The 21,745-nt window shown below is 39.5% G+C and overlaps 1 protein-coding gene and 1 pseudogene across 3 annotated transcripts in view; one reads left to right on the top strand and one right to left on the bottom strand.

Annotated features, from left to right (window-relative positions):
• SEC63 (SEC63 homolog, protein translocation regulator) overlaps positions 1-21,745 on the bottom strand; it is an 82,761-nt gene that overhangs the window by 44,334 nt on the left and 16,682 nt on the right. For 2 of the 3 annotated variants that reach the window (XM_054489975.2, XM_063667049.1), the window contains exons 2-4: positions 13,104-13,203; positions 8,528-8,642; positions 5,800-5,912 (exon numbers count right to left, since the gene is read on the bottom strand). In XM_054489975.2, coding sequence (XP_054345950.1) covers positions 5,800-5,912; positions 8,528-8,642; positions 13,104-13,203 — 328 coding nt within the window. The remainder of the gene's footprint in view (positions 1-5,799; positions 5,913-8,527; positions 8,643-13,103; positions 13,204-21,745) is intronic. The other variant, XM_054489977.2, reaches the window with a different exon arrangement.
• Positions 13,784-13,871, top strand: LOC129039718 (U6 spliceosomal RNA; annotated as a pseudogene).

The raw sequence follows: 21,745 nt of genomic DNA on the forward strand, positions 1-21,745 counted from the left end.
AACCACATAACTGAGTTAAAACTAAACACCTTATATTATTCTTGTGCATTTTTCAGAATAGTGACCACACATCATAGTCAGATTTCCAGAAATCTGAGAACAAAATTATAAACTTGAAAATGTTAAAATACCTAAAGACTGGGGGGATAGGGTGGGGGTATTTCACCAAAGCACTAAAATTAAAACTACTAATTAAATAATCTTGGCTATCTGACTTCCTCTGGAAATGTCTTTTTAAATTATCTGAAGACAGCAATCAAAGCATACCAATACTTGTGAAAAGAGAGTAAATGCTTGAGGGAGACGCTAACTGAAAGACAGCAATCTCAAGGACAACTGCTACGCAAAAAATGTAGTACACACTTCAAAAGTCCTAATGGCACTGCTTTATTACAGAATCATAGAGTAATTCACACAGATAAACAGCAAGCCACAAAACAAGGGGAGAGAAGAGACATAGTCAATATCCTCTAATAAATACAAAAATAAGTAAGGTGATATCTCCCAAACTTCTGTCATTCACATGCCACTTTCACAATTTGCTATTATAACTTAGTATCCTATTACAAGCAAACTTCTTATTGCACTTTGCAGATAATCGTGTTTTTCTGCCATTTGTGTTAACCCTGCATCAAGCAATTCTATCAGTGCCATTTTTCCAACAGCATGTGCTGACTTCATGTCCCTCTGTCACATTTTGGTAAGTCTCACAATATATGTAATGTTTTCACTATTATTTTATCTGTTATAGTGATATGTGATCTTTGACATTTCTATTGTCATTGCGGGGCTGGCACACAAACTGCACCTGCAGAAGAAAAAGAACTTAATACATATGTGTTTCGAATGCTCCACTCACTGGCCATTCCCCCATCTCTCTCCCACTCCTCATGCCTCCCTATTCCCTGAGACACAAAAGATTCAAATTGGGCAAATTACTAACCCTAAAATGGCCTCTGTTGGGAGCAAGCCCCCCCAAAATCTGGCCATAAACTGGCCCCAAGACTGGCCATAAACAAAATCTCTGCAGCACTGTAACATGTTCATAATGGCCCTAAGGCACGCACTGGAAGGTTGTGGGTTTACTGGACTGAGGGCAAGGAACACCTGGCCCACCCAGGGCAGAAAACTGCTTAAAGGCATTCTTAAGCCACAAACAATAGCATGAACAATTTGTACCTTAAGGACATGCTCCTGCTGCAGTTAACTAGCCCAACCTATTCCTTTAATTCAGCCCATCCCTTCGTTTCCCATAAGGGATACTTTTAGTTAATTTAGTATCTATAGAAACAATGCTAATGACTGGTTTACTGTTAATAAGTATGTGGGTAAATCTCTGTTCGGGGCTCTCAGCTCTGAAGGCTGTGAGACCCCTGATTTCCCACTTCACACCTCTATATTTCTGTATGTGTGTCTTTAATTCCTCTAGGGCCGCTGGGTTAGGGTCTCCCCGACCAAGCTGGTCTCTAAATGTTCAAACGAAAAAAGACTCAAACGTCTCTCACTCTGAATCAAAAGCTAGAAATGACTAAGCTTAGTAAAGAAGGTATGTCAAAACCCAAAACAAGCCAAAAGCTAGGCCTCTTGTGACAGTCAAGTTGTGAATTCAGAGCAACAGTGCTTAAAGAAACTTAAAAGTGAACATACAAATAGTAAGAAAGTGAAACAGCCTTGTTGCTGATTTGAAGAATGTTTCAGTGGTCTGGATAGAAGATCAAACTAGCCACAATATTCCCTTAAGCCAAAGCCTAATCCAAAGCAAGGCCCTAACGAAGGCAGAGAGAGGTGAGGGAGCTGTAGAAGCTAGCAGATGTTGGTTCACGAGATTTTCCCAAAGAAACCATCTCTACAACAGAAGTGCAAGGTGAAGTAGCAAGTGCTGATTTGTAAGCTGCAGCAAGTTATCCAGAAGATCTAGCTAAGGTCACAATGAAGGTGGCTAAACAACAAATTTTCAATGTAGACGAAATAGCCTTATATTGGAAAAATACGCCATTTAGGACTTTCACAGCTGGAGAGAAATAAATGCCTGACTTCAAAGCTTCAAAAGACAGGCTGACTTTCTTGGTAGGGGCTAACGCTGCTGGTGACTTTAACTTGAAGCCAATGCTGGTGTGCCATTCCGAAAGTCCTAGAGCTCTTAAGATCTATGCTAAATCTATTCTGCCATGCTCTATAAATAGAACAACAAATCCTTGATGAGAGCACATGTGTTGACAGCTTGGATTACTGAATATTTTAAGCCCACTGTTGAGACCTGCTCAAAAAAAAAAAATTATTCCTTTCAAAAGATTACTGCTCATTGACAACGCACATGGTCACTCAAGAACTCTGATGGAGCTGTACAGACAGATTAATGTTTTCACACCTGCTAACACAACATTCATTCTGCAGCACACAGATCAAAAAGTAATTTTGACTTTTAAGTCTCATTATTTAAGAAATAGTAAGACTTGCACTGAGCAATTTCAGAGGCCAAGGTGGGCAGATCACCTGAGGTCAGGAGTTCAAGACTAGCCTGACCAACACAAAACCCTGTCTCTACTAAAATTACAATAATTTGCCAGGCATGGTGGTGCATGCCTGTAGTCCGAGCTACTCGGGAGGCTGAGGAAGAATTGCTTGAATCCAGGAGGCAGAGGTAGCAGGGAGCCAAGATCGCACCAATGCACTCCAGCCTAGGCAACAGAGTCAGACCCCATCTCAAAAAAAAAAAAAAAAAAAAAGACATACACTTTGTAAAGCTATAGCTGCTACAGACACAGTGATACCTCTGATGGATCTGGGTAAAGTAAATTGAAAACCTTCTGGAAAGGATTCACTATTCTAAATGCCATTAAGAACATTTGTGATTCACAGGAAGAGGCCAAAATGTCAACATCAAGAGGAGTTTGGTAGAAGTTGATTTCCTTCTTTTTTTTTTTTTTTTTTTTTTTGAGACAGAGTCTGACTCTGTCGCCCAGGCTGGAGTGCGATGGCACAATCTCGGTTCACCGCAACCTCTGCCTCCCGGGTTCAAGTGAGTCTCCTGCCTCAGCCTCTCGAGTAGCTGGGATTACAGGCATGCCCCACCACACCCGGCTAAGTTTGAATTTTTAGTAGAGATAGAGTTTTCTCCATGTTGGTCAAGCTGGTCTCAAACTCTTGACCTCAGGTGATCCACCTGCCTCGGCCTCCCAAAGTGCTGGGATTACAGGCATGAGCTACTGCGCCCGGCCAGAAGTTGATTTCAACCTTCATGGATGACTTGGAGCAGTTCAAGACTTCAGTAGAGAAAGTCACTACATATGTGCTAGAAATAGCAGGAGAACTAAACAAGTGGAACCTGAAGATGTGACTGAATTGCTGCAATCTCACGATCGAACTTGAACAGATAAGTTGCTTCTTATAGTTAAGCAAAGTAGCTTCTTAAGTTGGTACCTATTCCTGATGAAGATGCTGTGAACATTGTTGAAATGACAATAAACGATTTAGAATATTACATAAACTTAGTTGATAAAGCAGTGGCAGAATGTGAGAGGACTGACTCCAATTTTGAAAGAAGTTCTGGCTGAGCACGGTGGTTCACACCTGTAATCCCAGCACTTTGGGAGGCCAAGGCAGGCGGATCACAAGGTCAGGAGATCAAGACCATCCTGGCTAACATGGTGAAACTCCATTTCTACTAAAAATATTAAAAATTAGCTGGGCATGGTGGCAGGTGCCTGTAGTCTCAGCTACTCAGGAGGCTGAGGCAGGAGAATGGCGTGAACCTGGGAGGCGGAAGTTGCAGTGAGCCAAGATCACACCACTCCACTCCAGCCTGGGCAACAGAGTGAGACTCCATCTCAACAGAAAAAAAAAAAAGAAAGAAAAGAAAGAAGTTCTGTGCATAAAATACTATCAAATAGCATCACATGCTAGAGAAATCTTTCATGAAAAGAATTTAAATGATGTAGTCAAATTAATTGTTGTCTTATTTTAAGAAATTGTCACAGCCAGCCCAACCTTCAGTAACCACTATCCTGATCAGTCAACAGCCATCAACATCAAGGCAAGACCCTCCACCAGCAAAAACAATGCAATTTGTCAAAGGCTCAGATTACTAGCATTTTTTAGCCATACAGTATTTTTAAATTAAGGTATGTAAATTGTTTTTTAAGACATAAGGCTGGCTGGGCACAGTGGCTCATGCCTGTAATCCCAGCACTTTGGGAGGCTGAGGCAGGCGGATCACGAGGTCAGGAGATCGAGACCATCCTGGCTAACATGGTGAAACCCCGTCTCTACTAAAAATACAAAAACAATTAGCTGGGCGTGGTGGCAGGCGCCTGTAGTCCCAGCTATTCGGGAGGCTGAGGCAGGAGAATGGCGTGAACCCAGGAGGTGGAGCTTGCAGTGAGCCGAGATATCGCCACTGCAGTCCGGCCTGGCGAAAGAGCGAGACTCTGTCTCAAAAAAAAAAAAAAAAAAAAGACATAAGGCTACTGCACACTTGATAGACTATGGTGTAGTATAAACAACTTTTATATACAGTAGGAAACAAAAAAATTTGTGACTCACTTTATTGCAATATTTGTTTTATTGCAGGAGACTGGAACTGAACCTGTATCTCCAAAGTATGCTTGTATTTACTTATACGTTTAAAATGAGTTCACAAAATTATACATCACTAAGTCCTCAAAAGACAGACAATCTCATATTTCACTCTTTCATTCAATGTAAGAGCTGTGTGGGGATGTACTTATCAAGAGTCCTGAAGAACCTAGTTAAGTTTTATCTCTTGGAAGATTAATACCCAAGGGATCACTGCATCTAATGTTACATACTCTATTCTGCTTCCCAAAAGTGCACAAATGTTCCTCAAACTTTATAAATACACAGACATATGTGTGTGCATATAATGCATATGTGACTATATGTATCTCACAATAACGATGCACCTTACCTAAGGTATAAAACCAACTAGGAAAATTATTTGGAAGTTCTGAAAAGATTTGTGAAGAAAGTTTCTGAGCAGTAAAAAAGGAGACCTTAAAAATCCACATCTCAACAAGTACAGTTGTTATTAACTAAGAATAATCTTGTGTGACGAAATTCTAAAAAGAAAAAGACACCAAAAATGAAGTACTTAAAAGTACAAATTAAACTTGTCTTTAAATAGTTTAAATGAGATAAGCTACACATGGCCAAAACAAGAGAAACAGATCAAGCCTGACAAAAAAAAAAAAAATCTAGAAATAAGATCTAAGTATACCCTCCTCTAATCAAGATGCTAATAAAACAGCTCAATTAACTTATCATTCACCACTTAATTTAATCAAGTTTACATGGCAAAAATTGCAGTTTAATTAAATTAAATTACCACGTTAGTGCTGCTGTGTAGTCCCCTAAATGATAGACTCAACATGAAGTAAAGCACTTGGAAAAAGTGTTATGACAACTATTTTACTATTTTATTAAAACAGAAAACTATCCTTTTTTTTTTTTCTTTAGAGATGGAGTATTACTGTCATCGAAGCTGGGCTGCAGTGGCATGGTCATGGCTCACTGCAGCCTTGACCTCCCAGGCTCAAACAATGCTTCCACCTCAGCCTCCCAAGTAGCTAGGACTACAGGCACACACCACCACACAGGGTTAATTCTTTTATTTTTTGTAGAGATGGGGTCTTGGTATGTTGCCAGGGATGGTCTCAAACTCCTGGGCTCAAGCGATCCTCCTGCCTCAGCCTCCCAAAGTACTGGGATTACAGGCATGCACCACTGCACCTGGCTTATCTGTACCATTCTTAAAAATTTGTAATGGATCTTGATACTTACGCAGCATAAGCTTTTGCTATCCTCATGAACATAACCTCATCACCTCCTTTATCTGGATGATATTTAAGTGACAGCAAACGATATTGTTTTTTAATTTCTGCTACTGTGGCTCCCTGAAGAAAAAAAAAAAAAAAGCTTTCTGTTAGCAAAAATAAGCACAATTCTGTAAAGAAATAATCAATCCTATTTTGAACTTAAAATATGAACTACTCAGTATTTTGAGAAAGACAAAATCCATTTTTCATCCTATATATTTTCCCATAAATTTCATCCCATATATTTTTAAATAAAAACTTATATTGTCCAATATATGTACTTTATTGAGCACCTACTATGTGCCACATAGTATGCTAAGCACTGATAATTTGAAAGTGAAAACAGATGACACATTTACATAAAATAATACTGACATTTAAATATCAAAAAATAGGCCAGGCACAGCCTGTAATCCCAGCACTTTGGAGGCCAAGGTGGGCGGATCACCTGAGGTGAAGAGTTCAAGACCAGCTTGGCCAACATATAGTGAAACCCCATCTCTACTAAAAAATACAAAAATTAGCTGGGTGTGGTGATGTACGCCTGTAGTCCCAGCTACTTGGGAAGGTGAAGCAGGAGAATCGCTTGAACTCGGGAGGTGGAGGCTGCGGTGAGCTGAGACTACACCACTGCACTCCAGCCTAGCTGACAGAGTGAGACTTCGTCTCTCAAAAAATAAAGATAAAAATAAATAAATATCAAAAAATAATCACAATAAATTAAATCTGGCTCAAAGAACCCGCAAATCAAAGGTTAACTTTCTAAGGAATAATCTGAGGAATACCTGGTTTCAGCTGCTTGTCTATCAAGTTGACCCAATGGTTTCTTAGTCTCAATTTCTATTAATAATTTTTTCACTGTTTTTTATTGCCCTTCTAATCTTAAAATCTCTCTTAATGACTATGATCAATGCAGTAAGAAAAAATCACATGATATGCAAACTTTTCTTCACAAAACAGAAAACTAGATGATACATAACCTCCTTAGTTTGTATTATATGAATGTCTGGATCAAGCCATCTACTGAGCAAAGACTCAAAGTAAAAGTAAGTGCTATGGGGGAGAAAATAGAAAGAGCACTAGATTGAGCTTGGCTACTAAGTAAGAAGCTTGGAACTCCAGACAAGACACAAATTTTCCAGGCCTCATTTTCTTTTAAAAAAAAAAAAAATTAATAAATAGGGAGTACAAATATATATTCAGGGCAACTTGAATATATGCTCCCAGGTTTAAAAAATTATATATTTTTATAAAAGGCTAGATGATCTCTATCATTAATTTCAGTTCTAACATTCTACTGATAAATGCAAAAGATTTTTTTTTTTTTTTTTGAGACACAGTCTTGCTCTGTCGCCCAGGCTGGAGTGCAGTGGTGCAATCACAGCTCACTGCAGCTTTGACTTCCCAAGTGGCTGGAACCACAGGGATGTGTCACCACGTTCAGCTAATTCTGTTAGTTTTTTGTACAGATGAGGGTTTCCCTATGTTGCCCAGGCTGGTCTCAAACTCTTGGCCTCAAGCAATCCTCCCACCTCAGCCTCCCAAAGTACTGATATTATAGGCACGAGCCACTGCGGCTGGCCAAAAGACTAGTTTTCTATTTGGAATCCATTAATCAGGTTTCATCAAAAGATCACCTAAAGGGCACACTCAAGGTTAACCTAAATTTCTATGACAATGACATTAATGATACTAGTTTCACTTTACTTTTAAGAGACAGGGTCTCACTCTGCTGCCCAGGCTAGAGTGCAATGGTACGGATCATGGCTGACTCATCTCAACCTTCTTGGCTCAAACTATCCTCTCACTTTGGCCTCCCAAGTAGCTAGGACTATAGGTGTGTTGCTACCACACCCAGGTAATTTTTTTTTTTTTTTTTGATAGAGCCTGGGTGTCACTATGTTGCCCAAACTCCTGACCTCAAGCGATCCTCCCACCTTAGCTTCCCAAAGTGCTAGGATTACAGGTGTAAGCCACCGTTCCTGGCTGATATTAGTTCTTTCTAAGACCCTCAACCTAGATTTACCACACTGCTTAAGTGTCAATGAATACAAGGTCGTAAGATTTTTATCATTCAACTAACACAAATTATCCTCCCAGTTTTAACTTTGCATTAACCAATATTACAGATCTCTCTTAAAAATATGCTTTTAGGCTGGGCACGGTGGCTCATGCCTGTAATCCCAGCACTTTGGGAGGCCAAGGCGGATGGATCATGAGGTCAGGAGATCGAAACCATACTGGCTAACATGGAGAAACTCCATCTCTACTAAAAATGCAAAAAATTAGCCGGGCGTGATGGCGGGTGCCTATAGTCCCAGCTACTTGGGAGGCTGAGGCAGGAGAATGGCATGAACATGGGAGGCGGAGCTTGCAGTGAGCCGAGATCACACCACTGCACTCCAGCCTGGGCTACAGAGTGAGACTCCGTCTCAAAAAAAAATGTTAACCTCTCCTCTCATCTTCAAATATTCTTATATTTTAGCAATTGAAAACCAATTATTAATAACATAACAATCAACAGTTATAGCTTAAATTATAATAACAGAGGATTAGACATCTTATTTTAATAAACAATTAAACTGACCAAAGTCTGATTTCTATAGGAATGGATAATTTCTTTTAGAATGAGGACCTATAGTATTTTCATGGGATCATTAAACTAATGTGCATTATATAAAAATACTACTTACAGGATCCAAATTTAATACTTCATAAGGATTGTATTCTTGGTATTCTCGGTCTGTTTTGGAAACTTTATAAGCAAGGAATAAGAACAATGCCCATCCTGCAAGCAGAACTATTTTCCTGTTAGGAAAAAGGTAAGTGAATCATAAACAAATACATCTGCATAGAGTCTAAAGATATTATGGCAAGGTCAAGGCAAAAACTCTACAGTAGTACCATATCACTATGCTACTGACTCAAATTCTACAATCACTGGGTTACAAACTCCTGTTACAGCAAGGACAGTGTCTTTTTTACCTCTGCATTCTTTATAATCTAGTACAGTGTCTACTATGTCATAGATTTTCTCAGTTGCTATTTGCACAATTTTAAATATAGAAGTGAATTCAACTTATTAACTTACTGGACCCATTAAATTATATCAAAATATATAAATACTAAGTAAACCATTTAATGTAAAAAAGAATTGCTCTGATCCAGCAATTACACTTTTATTAAGATAAACTAGGAAAGACAATTGGTTAATTGTGCAAAAATAAATACATAGCCTTGTTTATAGCAGTAAAACTTTGGAAACAATCTAAATTTCCACTCACAGGAACTGATTAAATAAACCATTTACAGAGAAATAATTAAATAAACCATGATACAACCACACAATGCAACATTTTGTAGCCAATAGTTATAAAAGGATGTTCATAATCGGTTAAAATAAAGGTATAAAAGAACATATCATTTGAAAATAAACTAATTTCTGCTCCCTCCAATGTGTTCTAGTGAGTAAAATTATGTAAAAGATTAACACCACCAGCACTGGAGAGGTTAAAGAAAAAGAGAAGCTCTCATACACTATACACTCTAAAGTAATATCTGGCAATAAGATATTAAAAGCCCTAAAGAAATACATACCGTTTTTCTATCAATCCATTTCACTTCAAATAATTTGAAAAGAATAAGTCTAAAACGGCGGTCACAGATGTAAATAAGAGAAAGTATTTCACTGTAGAGATGTACCATTAGTTCATTTGTACATTTGATGAACTTTTTTTTTTAGACGGAGTCTCGCTCTGTTGCCCAGGCTGGAGTGCAATGGCACGATCTTGGCTCACAGCAACCTCAGCCTCCTGAGTAGCTGAAACTACAAGCACACGCCACCACACCCGGCTAATTTTTGTATCTTTAGTAGAGATGGGGTTTCACCATGTTGGCCAGGCTGGTCTCAAACTCCTGACCTCAAGTGATCTGCCTGCCTCAGCCTCCCAAAGTGCTGGAATTACAGGGGTGAGCGACTGCATCCAGCCTCTACAGTGAAATACTTTCTGGCCACTGAAAATATTTGCTGTGGATGATTATCAATCTTATATTGTTAAATTTACAAAATAGCTTTCAAAACTCTACGTATATAAAAGTCACATTATAAATAAGTGTATAAAGTAATTATCTTAATAATAACTAGCTTTAGGTGATGAATGACTTTTATTTCTTATACCGAATGCCTTTTATTTCTTATACCCTTTGTATGACAATTTGTTACACTGAGCAAGAACTGTTAGACAAAGACATCAAACGAATCTTATGAGGCCAAATTAAACAAAATTGGAATGATCTGTTTTTAAATCATGATCATGGCTCACTGCAGGCTCGACCTCCCAGGCTCAAGCAATCCTCCCACCTCAGCCTCCCAAAGCACTGGAATTAAGGCATGGCCACCGTGGCCAGCCTATAACAGCAAACTTTTTTTTTTAACACTTTTTAAACCCAAAATTTGGTAATAGCCTCAATATGCTAAAAACAAAACAAAAAAAATTGAAAATATGCTTTATTCCCACACGAATTAACTCCCCTTTTGTTTTCTCAACTCATCCAAAAGGCTAACAAACAAAGCTCACAAAACAAAGATAAAATGAAATTGGAAACTGAAAAAGCAAGATTTAAAACCAAGCAAGGCAAAAGGAACAAAACACCTAGGATATGCTAAACCCTATGTTTTACATGGAGCATCTAGTTCTCCAAGTCAAGGAATGAGAAGAGGAAAGGAGAAGCTCGTAACAGAATCCAAAGGCTGATGAAAATTACCACAACCAATAAAGCCATGCTCTATAGTTTCCTGAGAGCCAAAGCAAAGACAGAAACATAACGGATCACATCATGCTCTATGCTCAATTTTTTAAAAAACCCATTTGGTTCCTCTAAAAAGATAAGTGTTTTCCCCACACTTGGCTTCAGTAATTAACTTCAAGTGTCATCTTCTTTTCTGGGTGGGGAACGGAGTCTTGCTCTGTCACCCAGGCTGCAGTGCAGTGGCACAATCTCAGCTCACTGCAATCTTCGCCTCCTGGGCTCAAGCAATTCTCCTGCCTCAGCCTCCCGAGTAGGTGGGACCACAGGCACGCACCACCATGCTGGCTAATTTTTTGTATTTTTTTAGTAGAGACAGGGTTTCACCATGTTGGCCAGGCTGGTCTCCAACTCCTGACCTCAGGTGATCCGCCCACTTCGGCCTCCCAAAGTGCTGGGATTACAGGCATGAGACACCACGCCCAGCCTGAAGGGTCATCTTTAGAAGCAACTTCCAAAAATTACATGCCTTAGTTTTGCAGATGGTGTCAGAAGAAAAGCATTACACAACAACTGTTTAATTTTGAAAGAATGCTTCAAGATTAAGTAGTAAAAGTTTTAATGGTTTATGACCTTATCTAAATTGTTACCAGTATATATTTAATTCTTCCTTACCTAAACTCCCTTAATCTGTACTTTAATTAAATCACTTTATTAATCACTAAAAGAGCTTCATAAAAGTTTTTTTCCTTGAAAACTGAGGTTCAGATACCCACAAAGTGTTGAACAAAGCCAGACAAGAGACTGGGAGGCCAAAAATACAGGCGTCCCTTGGTATCCTCAGGGGACTGGTTCCAGGACCCCACAGATACTAAAATCCCCAGTATAAAATGATGTAGTATTTGCATATAACCTACATACATCCTCCCATGTACATTAAATCATCTCTAAATTACTGATATTACCTAATACAATACACATTGTGGAAACAGTTATTACACTGTATCTTCATTTATACTTTTAATTGTTGTATTGTTATTTTTATTGCTTTTTTCCCCCAAATATTTTCGATTCACAGTTGGTTGAATCTTCCCACGTGGAACCCGCAGATATGGGGGGGAGGGGGGATTGTTTTTTGTCTTGCTGCTTTATGAAAATTTAATTTAAAATGAGAACCAACAGTAAAGAATAAACAGTGAAGAGAAAATTACTCTTTTCAGGATTAACTTTGCCTTTAGTTTCACATCATTAAAGAACTCTAAACACCAAAGCTAGAATTTCCCTCCTCCTACAAAGAAACTAAACTGGGTGGCTCATGCAAGGTGGCTCACACCTGTGATCCTATCACTTTTGGAGGCCGAGGCAGGCAGATCACTTGAGCCCAGGAGTTTGAGACCAGCCTGGGGAACACAGTGAAACCCCATCCCTACAAAAAATACAAAAAAAAAAAAAATTAACCAGGTGTAGTGGGACGCACCTGTACTCCCACCTACTCAGGAGGCTGAGTTGGGAGGATGCCTAAGCCCAAGGAGGCTGAGGCTACAGTGAGCCAAGATAGTGCCACTGCACTCCAGCCTGGGCAACAGAGCAAGACTCTGTCTCAAAAAAAAAAAAGAAAACAAAAATAAACTAAATTAGGTAAAGTCAAACCTTACAAAGAAAAACTAAACCCCCTGAAATTATGCTGAAAAAAACTATCATTTAAGCCAAGATTTTTAAATAACTGTTTCTACTCTCACTAATTTCTTTTGCTACATCTTCTCTTCCTATCTACTGGATAAATGAAGGTAATTCACAAGACACAGTAGTCCAATAATGGTAAATCTCTCACCTCCTGTCAGTTTCATCTATTACCTCCAAATTGATGACGCAGGATAATGTCCAAAGTCTTGTTCTTAACCAGTACACCCCATAGCCTCACAGGATTAAACTGGTCTGCTGTAACTAAACATGTTAATGGCCTGTTTAAAATAAAGGGTGATTAGGTCCCTGATCCAACACTTCTAACTACATGACTTTGGTCAAGTTATGTCATCATTCTTAGCCTTAGTTTCCTCATCTGAGAAAAAGCAAAACCATCTACTTTGAAGTTAATACAGAATTAAATTAGATAACATATAAAGCCCTAGCGCAGATTCTAGCACACAGTATGTGCTCAATAAATTTTAATTATCACCATGAAATGCTAACTTGTTCATGTCACCTCTCTACTTCTGAAATCTTTTAAAGATTCCCCCATAGTCTTTAAGATAAAATTCAAATCTTGGCACAAGGTGCGCAAGGTCCTTCAAGATATGACTTCTCTCTCTCTACCCTCTATCTCCAGCAACAGTACACTCTCCTTCCTTTGAACTTCTAAACCAATCTGTTCAGACTGTTCCCACATTTTCTCATATCTTACCCTTACTATAGATTACAATTTCTTTACAGACAAAATGACTTATTCATCATTACACGTATATGTTGTATGACCTAGCAAAGAGTAAGCATTAAGTAGGTTTTTTCTTGAAATCCATTACTTACTTTACTGTAGGAATAATATTTGGCTGGGGTTTTAATAACCGTAAACGATACCACATACACCTTCCATATACTTTTCTGATATTCTTTAATCGAATTTGCTCTGTCAAGAAAGAAAAACAAGATGAATTAAAAACCATTTTTCACAGTGAAGGTAAAACCAGTTAACTGGTTAACTAACCTTCATTACCACGCTAATAGTTTAATGGAACATGAAATTACTGCCTATTCAAATAGCCTTTAAAAAACTTACAAGATAGGTTAAATTTTCTGCCATTTAGAACAAACAACCTATCTACAAAACTTCATTCAACTACCAGGTGACCATTTTGGAAATGAGACTTAATGAAAACGCAAAAACTGACTTGCACCCAAAATATTTAGTCAGATATAATCAGTAATTTCTGGGAAATTCTCTCCCTGTTTCCCCTCTGCTATAGAAGGAACAAGAAGTATAAAATAGTTAAAACATGGTTTATTAAGGAAGCTAAGCAGAAATAATACTCTTCAAACACAAAAATAAATGCCTATCAAAATGTCTTCTAATCAACAAAGTTTAGATCTCATCTATTTAAGATATAAAACTAGTAAGATTTAGAACTGTAACATAAAATCAACTTGCAGTTAAAACAAAGGTAGAGTACTTGCTTCAGCAGCACATACACTAAAACCAGAGCAGGACATAACGCTAAAACCGGAGCAATACAGAGAAGATTAGCATGGCCCTCACCCAAAGATGACACGCAAATTTGTGAAGTATTCCTTTTTTTTTTTTTTTTTTTTTTTGGTAGAAACTGGGTCTTGCTATGTTGCCAAGGCTGGTCTCAAACTCCTGGCCTCAAGCACTCCTCCTGCCTCAGAGCACCCCCGTCCCCAAAAAAAGCACCATTTAAAAATTTTATTTAAAAAAAAAAAAAGGGGGGCCGGGCGCGGTGGCTCACGCCTGTAATCCCAGCACTTTGGGAGGCTGAGGCAGGCAGATCACCTGAGGTCAGCAGTTCGAGACCAGCCTCAACATGGAGAAACCCTGTCTCTATCAAAAATACAAAATTAGCCGAGCGTGGTGGTGCATGCCTGTAATCCCAGCTACTCAGGAGGCTGAGGCAGGAGAACTGCTTGAACCTGGGAGGCGGAGGTTGCAGCGAGCCGAGATCACGCCATTGCACTCCAGCCTAGGCAACAAGAGCGAAACTCTGTCTCAAAAAAAAAAAAAAGGTAGAGTAAAATTCAGTATCACAAATTCTAATTATTTTGTGTTAAGCTGGAAAAGTCTCCTAAACCCGTAAAACTTAGGTTTATGGTGTCAGGCACCGTGGCTCACCTCTATAATCCCAGCACTTTAGGAGGCTGAGGCAGGCAGATCACCTGCGGTCAGGAGTTAAAGACCAACCTGGCCAACATGGCAAAACCCCATCTCTACTAAAAATACAAAAATTAGCCAGGCATGATGGTGCACGCCTGTAGTCCCAGCTACTCAGGAGGCTGAGGCACGAGAATCACTTGAACCTAGGAGGCGGAAGTTGCAGTGAACTGAGATCCCTCCAGCCTGGGCAACAGAGTAAAACTCCATCTCAAAACAAACAAACAAAAAGAACTTAAGTTTATATAAGAGTTGTGACAAAAGCTATTATTTTAAGGCTGGGTGCAGTGGCTCACGCCTGTAATCCCAGCACTTTGGGAGGCTGAGGCGGGCAGATCACGAGGTCAGGAATTCGAGACCAGCCAGTTCAAGACCAGCCTGGCCCACATGGTGAAACTCCATCTCTACTAAAAATACAAAATTAGCCAGGTGTGGTGGCGCATGCCTGTAATCCCAGTTACTCAGGAGGCTGAGGCAGGAGAATCAGTTGAACCTGGGAGCTGAAGGTTGCAGTGAGCCAAGATCGCACCATTGCACTCCAGCCTGGGCAACAAGAGTGAAACTCCATCTCAAAAAAATAAATAAATAAATAAAATAAGCTATTATTTTAATCCTCATGAAAAACTTGCAGTTCAATTAAAAAGAAATTAAGCCCAAGCAAAAATAGTATGTATTGTTTTACTAAATTCACCCCAAGCACTTGGATTGAAAGACTCTCCCAAGTTTAAAAAAAAAAAAAAATTTATTGGGAGGCTGAGGCAGGCAGATCATGAGGTCAGGAGATAGAGACCATCCTGGCTAACACGGTGAAACCCTCTCTCTACTAAAAAGACAAATAATTAGCCAGGCGTGGTGGCACGTGCCTGTAGTCCCAGCTACTCGGGAGGCTGAGGCAGCAGAATCACTTGAATCCGGGAGGCAGGTTGCAGTGAGCCGAGATCACGCCACTGCACTCCAGCCTGGGTGACAGAGCAAGACTCCGTCTCAAAAAAAAAAATTAAGTTTTGAAATAAAAATCTGCCTTTTTAAGAAGATGGCACCAAAAACAAAGGAGGAAGCCCTTGCCCACCCCAAAGCCAAAGTCAAAGCAAAGGCTTCGAAGAACAAGAAGGCACTGCTGAAAGGCATCCACAACCACACAAAATAAGACTGGCCACCCACCTTCCAGTGGCCTAAGACAATGCAGCTCCAAAGGCAGCTCAAATGTCCTAGGAAGAACACCCCCACAAAAAACAAGATTTATCATTATGCCATTATCAAGTTCCCCTTGACCACTAAGTCAGCCATGAAGAAGGCACCACCACATTTGTGTTTACTACGGATGTCAAGGCCAACCAGATCAAACAGGCTGTGAAGAAGCTCTATGACACTGGCATGGCCAAGGCAAACATACTCATCAGGTCTGAAGGAGAGAAGAAGGTGTATGTTCAACTGGCTCCTAACTTATGATGTTTTGAATGCTGCCAACACAATTGAGATGATCTAAAATGAGTCCAGCTGGCTAATTATAATTTTTTTTTACCGTATTAAAAAAAATCTACAAAACTGCAGTTCTTAAATGAGGTAACAGGTAAGTAAAAGGACTTGGCATATAGAAGGTTCCAAAACCACCATGTAAGAAGTCCAACTACCTTGTTACCACCATGCTTAGATGAAGTCATCCACATGGGAGGACTACCCAGCAAGAAGTACCAAAATCAAGTATCAGGAAGAGGGAGAGATCCATGTAGGGGAGAGTATGGTAGCAGAAAAGGAGACTGATAATATGCAGGGGAACTAATTGAATAAGTTAATATATTAAAGATACCTGGAGTCAGTTTTCCACTGTCAAGAAAAAGGAGTGAAAAAATAGAAAACAAGAATGAACCCTGTACTGTTGGACTGGAATTAAAAATATCACTATGAATGAATGTCCTTTAATAAAGAAATACAAATGCAGCTCTAAATACATATATACATACACCCTAGCTCTATCTACTAAGTGGGCCTAGGAGCAGAAAAATCCCAGTAGCAATGAGCACATCTAGCATGCAGATCTTGGCTTCTAAATACCATTCTCCACTAACAGGAACCAGAAATCCAAGTATCCTCCCACAAAATACTAATTACAAAGGGGAAACGAATGACTTTGCAGTGGGGTAGGCTGAATAACTGTCCCCCAAGATGTCCACATCCTAATACCTGGAACCAGTAAATATACTATCTCGAATGACAAAAGGGACTTTACAGATATAACTAAGTTAAGGATCTTGAAATAGGGAGATTATCATAGGAGGACCATAATCACAGGGGTACTTTTAAGAGGGAGGCAGAAGGGTCAAAGACAGATGGTAATGTGACAACGGAAGCAGATGCTGGACTAATGCCCTTTTTAAAGATGAAGGAAGGGCCACAAGCTAAAAAATACAGGCTATCTACAGAAGCTGGAAAAGGCAAGAAAACAGATTCTACCCTAGAGCCTCCAGAAGGAACTAGCCCTGCCAACATCATAACTTTGGCCCAAAGAAACTGATTTTGGACTTCTGGCCTCCAGAATTATTAAGAGAACAAATTTGTGCTGTTTTAAACCAATGAGTTTGTGGTAATTTGTTACAGCAGCAATAGGAAACAAATATAAAACACCTAAACAGACACCACCTCAATCAAGTGATCAGTGAGCATCGCCAGAAAAAAAGACAACCTAAAATCATATGCCACCTGACAGCATGCAACGAGAAGAACACAGAATCAGTTTTGTGAAATTCCTGCCTAAGATACACAACCTGACTCTAATAATGAGAAAGCTCTGTACAACCCAAATTCAAATCCATTTTACTAAATAACTGGTCTCTAATCTTTAAAGCAGAGGGAAAAGTGAATAACTACTTCAGACTAAAGGAGACTAAAGAAACACATCAACTAAATGTTATGTGATTCTAAACTGGATATTTTGCTATAAAGAACATCACTGAGAAAGTGACAAAACCCAAATGGAGTCAGACAATGAGATGGCGGTAATGTTAATTTTCTGATTTTCATGGTTTAGAGAACACTTTTGAAAATACCACTAGTGATTTTTAAATATGTATTTTATTAAATTAAGCCTCTACAGTCTCCCACTTTCAAGTATAAAATCAAGGAAACATTTGATGAGGTTTTATAAGAACAATGCTGAAGTCTCTTTACGAAGCAGACAGTTTCATCTATTCAAAGGTATGATGTTCTACTGTTCCTGGCCAAGAGAAAGTACATATGGTTTTCAGCCCCTTATTCTTGGGGGCCACACAATGTGTGCATGGACCTTGTATGCCCCACTCTTCCAACCTAAAAATTAAATCTTAACCTTTTAGGAGACTATTTCAATCAATCGGTAAGTACCACAGGCCACAGTTTACACATTAACATAGTAGCAGTTAGATTTCCAGCAAAACTAAATATTCATGATACACATTCCAAATCTCTGTATGAATGACCTCAAGTCAAAGTAACTATTACTAGTCAAGTTCTTCCAGACAGTTTTTTAATAAGACACTTAACAGAATAAAATGAAGTTCACTTATAAACTTCTTGCTTATTGAATTACTATTTTCATGGGCACTAGAAATTATGTTAGGAGTATCCTTAACTTGTATTATTTTTAAAGAAATTATCCACATTTATAGAAACAGGAAATCCTAAGATCATAAAACAATATAAATAATGTGTCATAATTGCTGTCAGCAGCTGAACTTTATATAGTAAAGCTGCAGGGATAATCTAGATTTGGGTTATGGCTGTGCTTCATAAACCACATAGTGCCTTTGCTAAAACAGTCACTCTGTCCATGCTGGATGATCTGCCAGTCAGCAGTATTACTGAGTGAACTCGTAGCACCATAATAATAGAACCCAAAGAGGTGAAGGAATGTTAGCCAGATCTAAAGTCTTCAAACCTGTTTGCCTGCTTACCACATAGTATCCAACAGTTTCTCAACCCTTGTCTCCTTCCCTCCTTCCTCCCTCTACTAGACCCCAGTGTCAATTGTTGCCATCATTATGTCCATGTGTGCCCAATGTTTAGCTCCCACTTATAAGTGAGAACATGCAGTATTTGGTTTTCTGTTTCTGCATTAATTCACTTAGAATAATACCCTCCAGCTGCATTTATATGCTATAAAGGACATTATTTCATTCTTTTTAATGGCTGTGTAGTATTCTACAGTGTATATGTACTATATATATTTTTTTTTTTTTTTTTTGAGACAGAGTTTTGCTCTTGTTGCCCAGGCTGGAATGCAATGGCGCAATCTCAGCTTATTGCAACCTCCACCTCCCGGGTTCAAGTGATTCTCCTGCCTCAGCCTCTCAAGTAGCTGCGATTACAGGCATGTGCCACCACACCCAGCTGGCTAATTTTGAATTTTTAGTAGAGATGGGGTTTCTCCATGTTGGTCAGGCTGGTCTCGAACTCCTGACCTCAGGTGATCCACCTGCCTCGGCCTCCCAAAGTGCTGGGATTACAGGCATGAGCCACCACGCCCGGCCACTACATTTTCTTTATCCAGTCCACTATTGATAGACACCTGGGTTGGTACCATGTCTTTGCTATTGTGAGCAGTGCTGCAATGAACATGGGTGCATGTCTTTTTGGTAGAACAATTTATTTTCTTTTAGATGTACACTCAGTAATGGGATTGCTGGGTCAAATCACAATTCTCAGTTCTTTGAGAAATCTGCAAACTGCTTTCCACAGTGGCTGAACTAGTTTACATTCCCACCAGCAGCGTATAAGTGTTTCCTTTTCCCCGCAGCCTCCCTAGCATCTCTTTTTTGACTTTTTTATAATAGCCATTCTGACTGGTATGAGATGATCTCTCACTGTGGTTTTGATTTGCATTTATCTGATTAGTGATGTTGAGCATTTTTCATGTTTCTTGGCCACTTAAAAAAAAAAAAACATTTCTTCTTTTAAGAAATGTTCATGACTTTTGCCCACTTTTTAATGGGGATATTTTTTGCTTGTTGAGTTTTTTAAGTTCCTTATACATTCTGGATATTAGACCTTTGTTGGATGCATAATTTGTAAATATTTTCTCTTATTCTGTAGGTTGTCTGTTTACTCTGTTGATAGTTTCTTTTGCTGTGCAGAATCTTTTAGTTTAATTAGATCCATTTGCAATTCTTGCTTTTGCTGCAACTGTAAAGCTGATATTTTAAAATAATTCCATCTCTTTTAAATGCATCCAAAGAAAGCTAAAAACCACAGCAATTTCATACCCATCATCATCCATTTACAAAAATTTATGAAAAGTCCTTCATTCTACTTCTCCCACATAATATTATCCTAATTTAATATATTTCATCCTGGTGAGTTAATTTTTTTTCTTTTTTTGAGACAGGGTCTTGCTCTGTCACCAGGCTAGATAGACGACAGTGGTGCCATCACGGTTCACCGCATCCTCAACCTTCCAGGCTCAAGTGATCCTCTCACCTCAGCCTCTGGAGTAGTTGGGACTACAGGAAGATGCCACTATGCCTGGCTAATTTTTTTTCATAGAGACAAGGAGGTCTATGTTGCCCAGGCTGGTTTCAAACTCCTGGGCTCAAGCAATCCTCCCTCCGCAGCCTCCCAAAGTGCTAGGATTACAGGTGTGAGACACCACATCTGGCCCCAGTAAGTCACTTCTCTTTTTTTTTTTTTTTTTTAGATGGAGTCTCACTCTGTCGCCCAGGCTGGAGTGCAATGGCGTGATCTCAGCTCACTGCAACCTCCACCTCCCAGGTTCAAGCAATGCCTCAGCCTCCCGAGTAGCTGGGATTACAGGCATGCACCACCACACCCAGCTAATTTTGTATTTTTAGTAGAGATGGGGTTTCCGTCATGTTGGCCAGACTGGTCTCAAACTCCTGACCTCAAGTTCCATCCACCTTGGCCTCCCAAAGTGCTGGGATTACAGGCATGAGCCACCGCCCGGCTAGTCCCAGTAAATCATTTCTTATAATACCGAAATATGCTTCTTATTTTTTTGATTCCCTGTGACTATAAAGTCTTTCCCAATTTTTTTGTTTTGAAAATATTCAAGTCATCATAAAAGTTGAAAGAATATTACAATGGCCGGGCACAGTAGCTCACGCCTTTAATCTCAGCACTTCAGGAGGCTGAGGCAGGAGGATCACTTGAGCTCAGGGGTGCAAGTCTAGCCTGGGCAACACAGGGAGACCTTGTCCCTACAAAAACTTTAAAAATTACCTGGGAGTGGTGGTACACGCCTACAGTCCCAGCTACTCAGGAGGCTGAGGCAGGAGGCTCACCGGAGCCCAGCAGTTCAAGGCTGTAGTGAGCCATGATCACATCACTGCAGTTCAGCCTGGCAATGGCGCGAGACAGTGTCCCAAAGAAAAAAAACAACTAAAACTTATTTTTGAAAACAAAAAGTACACTTCTGCCAGTATGGCTCAATCTTTTCCAAAACAGCTTTACCTTCTACTTCAAGTGTATTTTGTCAAAACCTAAAGCTGCAGATTAGCTTATTCGATGTATAGAAAACATATACCATGTAACCTAATTGGCAAAGGCAGTTTTCATTATTAAACTAACCAACCAAATTGAACTGTCAAAAAAAGGCTCATGCCTGTAATCCCAGCACTTTGGGAGGCCGAGGCAGATGGATCACGTGAGGTCAAGAGTTCGAGACCAGCCTGGCCAACATGGCAAAACCCCATCTCTACTAAAAATACAAAAATTAGCCAGGTATGGGTGGTGAGCACCTGTTACTGGGGAGGCTGAAGCAGGAGAACCGCTTGAACCTAGGAGGCAGAGGCTGCAGTGAGCCAAGATCACGCCACTGCACTCCAGCCCGGATGAAAGTACGAGATTGTCTCAAAAACTAAAAAATAGTTAAAAATAAAAATAATTTTAAAAAAATTTTTTTTAAAAATAATCTTTCCTTTAATCGTGGTTTGTTTCCCAGAATGTTTCAGAATATGAAAGGCATGAAAATAACTTGGAAGTGAAAAATTGGGAAACACTGCTCTAGATGACCAAAAATAAAAGTCATCCAGTAATCTTAACCATTATGCTCTTAACTTCAATCTGAATAGTTAGCCATGATGTCTCATTCCCAAGGCCAGTTCAGAACCATTTGGATTTGGAATATAGGCTTCATAAGATTACATATTGTTCACCATCACCACCACCCAGGATACACAATCACAGATTACCTAAATCAGAAGGATTACAGAAACGTCGGTCCTACTTACACCTATCCACTACACATACTCTGGCAATGGAGGAGGGAACCTAGAAGGCAACTGAAAATGTTCTTGAA

Source organism: Pongo pygmaeus, chromosome 5, assembly GCF_028885625.2.
Source record: "Pongo pygmaeus isolate AG05252 chromosome 5, NHGRI_mPonPyg2-v2.0_pri, whole genome shotgun sequence".
Taxonomy (NCBI): domain Eukaryota; kingdom Metazoa; phylum Chordata; class Mammalia; order Primates; family Hominidae; genus Pongo; species Pongo pygmaeus.